Here is a 5,548-nt window from a genome sequence, read left to right on the forward strand (position 1 = left end):
AGCTGCATCCCTGTATCATCCCTAGGCCCTATGGAAAGAAATGTGTGTTTTTTGCCAATTTTAACCACAGACTTGTTGTTTGTGTTCATGGATTTTACAATGTGGTATGTTTTTCCCCCAACACCACTTTCCATCAATTTCTATAGAAGACCCTCATGCCATATTGAGTCAAAAGCTTTTTTGAAATCAACAAAGAATGAGAAGACCCCCCCCCCCCCATTGGGAGGAACGGTAGTTAATATTAAAACAAAATAATGAGGATTTATTCATTTAAAAAATATAGTTCAAAAGTTTACATACAATTTTGCAATCTTAGAAAAATAGAAATAGACCTTTCATTCACATTTTAGAGAACTATTGTTTTCTCTTTACATGCAGACATAATTCTAATTCCTATGGGCAAGTTATTTTAACACCAGTGATTCCTTCCCAAGGACCATTTACAGCTACATTTGAATTTGTGTACAATAAACAGTTATATAAAATAAAGGACTACACAAGTAGTTCCTTCAAAACTTTCCACAAAGGCACACAGAGTAAGGCATGTTCACATTTCGATTCTGAGCTGAGAACATAAGGATAGCATAAAAAAAAGGCATATTTACAACCATACATTACAGGATATCTACACAGTAGTCATTTCAGCTCATTGAATACATTGCAAAGTACATTGAAAGGGTCATTGAACATTCAGATTGGTAGTTTGTTCAAGGGGCTCTCCATTGGATGCTGCCGCAGCACCTGTCATCTCACATTACTGGCCAGTAGTTCATAGGACAAGTGTGTGACGTTTGATCACTATCTTGACTTTTCCAGTTACAGATATATATGGAATTGCTTGCATTTTCTTTCAAGTGTAGCAGAAAGGCAAGGGTCTTTGATCTTGTACTCTGCAAGTAGAAAGAAGAGAATGCTTTTTCATGCGGTTATAATCCATCAATTCAATCCAGAATGTTCCTAACAAGCTTGTTAGTGACAATGTATGTATAGTCATGAGTAAATAATACACACACACACTTTTGATTATCAGCAATTTCTTGCACACTGTTCAGATAACCGAAATAGCGGTTAGATTATTTTGCCTAAGAAGCGTCTGCTGCACGACTGCGTTTCAACCACACAGTGGCGCTCCGAGTTCAAAAATACTATAGTCTATGCAAAAGAAACCCAGTTCTATAAATGGTTGTGGGGGTAAAGTTATAGGCCTACTGAAGGTGTTCAAACAAATGAATTCCTGTTTTTTGAAGATCATATGACAACAAACACTGAGTAATTGCGTGAGTAACAACGCACATAGAGCTGGCACTGACCTGGCATTACTGTAACGAAGCTATAAGCCTACTGTTGGTATCCAACAAATTATTTCAAGATATTTGAAGATTTACATGCCAACTAACAGCGTGCGTAAAAGCGCGCGTAATAAAGTACTCAGGGGCTACTCACGGAGACGGTTTTTTCCCTGCTCAACTAGGCCGATGCTTGTTTTTCATACATCCGTCAGTTTGCCAGTGTAATGTTCAAATGGGTTGAAGTTTGTTAATCTGATAGTCTCGCAAGAATCCTCTTCCGTGTACTCTGATTTGGTGAGGGACTGTCTGCTGTCGCTGGTCGATTTGAATTCTCCAAATGAAGCGTTCTGTTGACCACAAGTCACGTGGGTATACACAGCGGTTTCCTCGTCATTACGCTCTCTGTGATAAAAGTAGTTAAAATTGGACACGATAACAGGGACAGGTAGGGCTATGGTCAACACTCCTGCGATGGCACACATAGATCCCACTATTTTGCCACCAATAGTAACCGGGCACATGTCTCCATATCCAACCGTAGTCATGGACACCACCGCCCACCAGAACGCCGCGGGGATACTTGAGAATCCCGATTCAGGGTCGTCTGCCTCTGCAAAGTAAACTGCGCTGGAGAACAGAATAACCCCTATGAGAAGAAAGAATATCAAAAGCGCGAGTTCGCTGATGCTGGCGTGGAGTGTCTGACCCAGGATTTGGAGACCCTTGGAGTGCCTGGAAAGTTTAAAAATCCTGAACACTCGAACCAAACGGATGACTCTGAGTATGGCTAACGACATGGCCTGCTCGCTTCCTGCTTCCTGTTGCTCTGCTAGTTCAAGGCCAAGGGTGATGAAATAAGGTGCTATCGCTAAGATATCGATGGAGTTCATTGCGTTTTTGAAAAAAGCCGGTTTGCTCGGGCAAGATAAAAACCTCACGAGAAACTCAAAGGAAAACCACACGATGCAAAGTGTCTCCACCATAAAAAACGGATCTGTGAATAGATTGGGTTTTTTATGGAGAGTAGTCCCATTCGTGGTATGGTGATTACTTAATGGTAGGTTTGCGCTGGTATCTTCCCTGAACTGTGGTAAAGTCTCTAGACAGAAGATCAAAATGGATATTACAATCACACTGACTGATACGACAGCGATCATCCGGGCAGGCCCTGAGCTCTCCGGGTACTCAAACAACAGCCACAACTGGCGCTGAAACTCGTTGTCAGGCATCGCACGTTCCACCTCTATGATCATACCTTCATCTTCTTTAAACATATCAATTGCTTCCTCTTCGATTTCATAAAATGTCATTTCTTCCATGAAAATGTCCATGGTAACGTTGACAGGTCTCCTAAGCTTTCCCCCAGACTGGTAATAATATAGGATGGCATCAAAGCTGGGTCTATTCCTGTCAAAAAAGTACTCATTTCTCAACGGATCGAAAAAGCGCATCCTTTTACGTGGGTCTCCCAAGAGCGTGGTGGGAAAGCGCGAGAGGGTCCTCAGTTGAGTTTCGAAGCGCAGTCCCGAGATGTTGATGACGACCCTCTCGCTGCACTCCTGATCGCCCCGCTCCACGTCGCAATCATCTTGGTAGAGGGGAGAAACTACCACAGTCTCGTCCTGGATCTCACAGGACACAACAGTCATCTTTTACCCTTCTCAAGGGTAAGGGCTTCACTCACCTCCACGGCCCCAACTATCACTTTCTCGGTAGTTTTTTACTGCCCAGGAAAAGTTTGCTTCTTGATGGTTTCCTCCATTTAAATGCATACACTTTTTTTAGTTGCAGAAGGTACTGAAATGTAATCCAGGCAGTCTACTTGCTACCGTTGGCTGTCTACACTGATGCTGATCATATTCACACCATTTTAAACTACCAGATGCCCTCCCCAGGTTGACTGACGTGATGACACTTGCTGCACTGTCCCCTGCTCACTCACTGCTCTCCCTGTGACATGTTGTTAAATCTAACTCAACTAGTAAACACCTATTACACTTCTTAAAGTTTCCTCAACTCAGGACTTGCAGTGTTGACCAGTTCTCTAGTATCATATTTCAGAGAAACAAATCACAGCCATCATTTTTTTTTAAAGGACTGTCCAAGTGTCCTTTAGTTAACCATATAAACTGTAGCCCCTGCCTACACAAAAACATCATACCTTTTTTCCTGTTGCATTTAGAATATTTGTTACCAATCTGAAATAACCACAAGGGTTCTAAAGCAGATTACTAGGAGCTCTAACCTAAAGCAGATTACTAGGAGCTCTAATCTAAAGCAGATTACTAGGAGCACTAAACTAAAGCAGATTACTAGGAGCTCTAATCTAAAGCAGATTACTAGGAGCTCTAACCTAAAGCAGATTACTAGGAGCTCTAAACTAAAGCAGATTACTAGGAGCTCTAACCTAAAGCAGATTACTAGGAGCTCTAAACTAAAGCAGATTACTAGGAGCTCTAAACTAAAGCAGATTACTAGGAGCTCTAAACTAAAGCAGAAAGCAGAGTGTAAAGCACCAGCTTCACATATCCAACCAGGGGCCCTCCTGGACTGGGCCAGTGGAAACTGCTAGCTTGACTGACACCTGAGCACCCACAGTGGATAACGTCTTCAGGAAACCTCAGCCAATACCCCCCCCCCTTATTCCCAGCACCTAAAGGGTTCCATTTTACAACTTGGAACAGGGGGCCTCTCGCAGAAATGTGACCTAGCATTTGGGGTCCCAGAGAGACTGGGGTGTAAAAAGTCAGCTCCGTGTACACTCACCCCAATTATAATGTAACCTCACCTCAGGTCCTGTTGCCTCCGTAACAGTAGGCCTGAAACTGCTCGGTAGTGTTTTGTAAGAGAGGTGAGAGAGAGAGTGAGAAAGGTTGAATGACACTTTCCGTACTGCTTTCGGTGCCCATGTCGTCCTAATAAGAACCACTGGTTCTGAATTGACTAGACGAGGCCTGTAAGAGGAGAAGAAGTAGTCAAGAGTTTAGCTCCCCAAATTTAGATTTTATTATCCCCTGAGATTGGATGTAGGCCTAAGTCGAAAGCAGTTGCGCATTAAAGTCCAACATGTTGCAGTTTAATATGTGCTGTAAATAACATGTGGTAAGTAGCATTTACATACCTGTACAATTAAGACTGGCTACAACCCTCTAAGGGAGAGTTTTCTTTTCTCTTTTGTTTGTGTCATGTTCCTAAAAAATGATTGTAGGGTAGGCCCACTCTGTAAATGAATCTCTCTCTTACACAACCTTGCCCACCAACTTGGAGCTCCAGTTTCATATGCTTCACACATGATGTACTTTGAAGACTGAGAAATAATCTGAAACAAGATCAACAATCTGTCCTAGGAACACCGTTGATTAATGTCTGTGTCAAAACTGAAGCACCAAACCCAAGATAGGCTATGCATCTACACTCCAGAAGGGAACCCGTTTTTGATGCAGTAGCCTATGTACCCAACCCATGCTATCACAGCTTTCTAATTGATGGCCAATGAAGTTCACTTTTGTGGTGATCAAATGTTTTGTGAATGGGTGACCATGAACATAGTGGACACAGCTTAACTGCCCCCTCTATCTATACAGACCCAGGGTTGGATGTCAGAGTTAAATGTCAGTGTAAGGACGTTGTGCCGCCTGTGATAATCTGTTACCCAACGACCGTCTAGGTCAAGCCAAGTCGTCAGGGGCTTCTGTCTCCACGGAAACAAACAGTAAACAAACAGTCAGAGTAATGGCTTTACTGCAGGCTGATAAATGGGTTCGAATTTAAAAAAAGGTTCTAAGAATGCCACTTTCATCATTACTGTTAGGAATCCTGTTGTAGAATTTCTCCATCATTTTTCACTTGTCATCTTTTCCCCATTGGTGATGAAGATGAAAATAGCCCTAAGTGATGACCAGTCACCTCATTTGCTCTGAAAGACTCACTTCTTTCACAGAGTAAATATGGCATATGTGAATCAGTAAATAAACTCAGTAACTGTAATGTAGTGGACATGGTTTACTATAGGTGTGCTGAAAAAAAATATTATTCAGTTTACTGTGGGGCACACACACACACACACACACACACATGGGTGCAGGAGACCCTCATGTCAACAGGATATCCTCAAGTCATTCACACCAAGAATGTAAGGCAACATAGAGGTCGATGCCAGGTTCCACAGGGCTCACATGTACACAGTGCACAAGCATGAATATATTCAGAACTGTTAGGGCCTCTGCCTTCCTTGTACACATATAGACATACCAAGTCGT

General features: G+C 42.5%; 1 protein-coding gene across 1 annotated transcript; it reads right to left on the bottom strand.

The window, feature by feature from the left end:
- Nucleotides 1–241: 241 nt before the first annotated feature.
- LOC109867715 (shaker-related potassium channel tsha2) lies at nt 242–5,270 on the bottom strand. Its single transcript, XM_020456981.2, has 2 exons — nt 1,444–5,270; nt 242–890 (listed from the first exon to the last, which is right to left on the bottom strand). Exon 1 carries the CDS (start codon nt 2,936–2,938, stop codon nt 1,487–1,489), a length of 1,452 nt encoding a protein of 483 aa, XP_020312570.1. The 5' UTR covers nt 2,939–5,270; the 3' UTR covers nt 242–890; nt 1,444–1,486.
- Between the last annotated feature and the right edge of the window lie 278 nt (nt 5,271–5,548).

This window comes from Oncorhynchus kisutch, linkage group LG22, assembly GCF_002021735.2.
Source record: "Oncorhynchus kisutch isolate 150728-3 linkage group LG22, Okis_V2, whole genome shotgun sequence".
Lineage (NCBI taxonomy): Eukaryota > Metazoa > Chordata > Actinopteri > Salmoniformes > Salmonidae > Oncorhynchus > Oncorhynchus kisutch.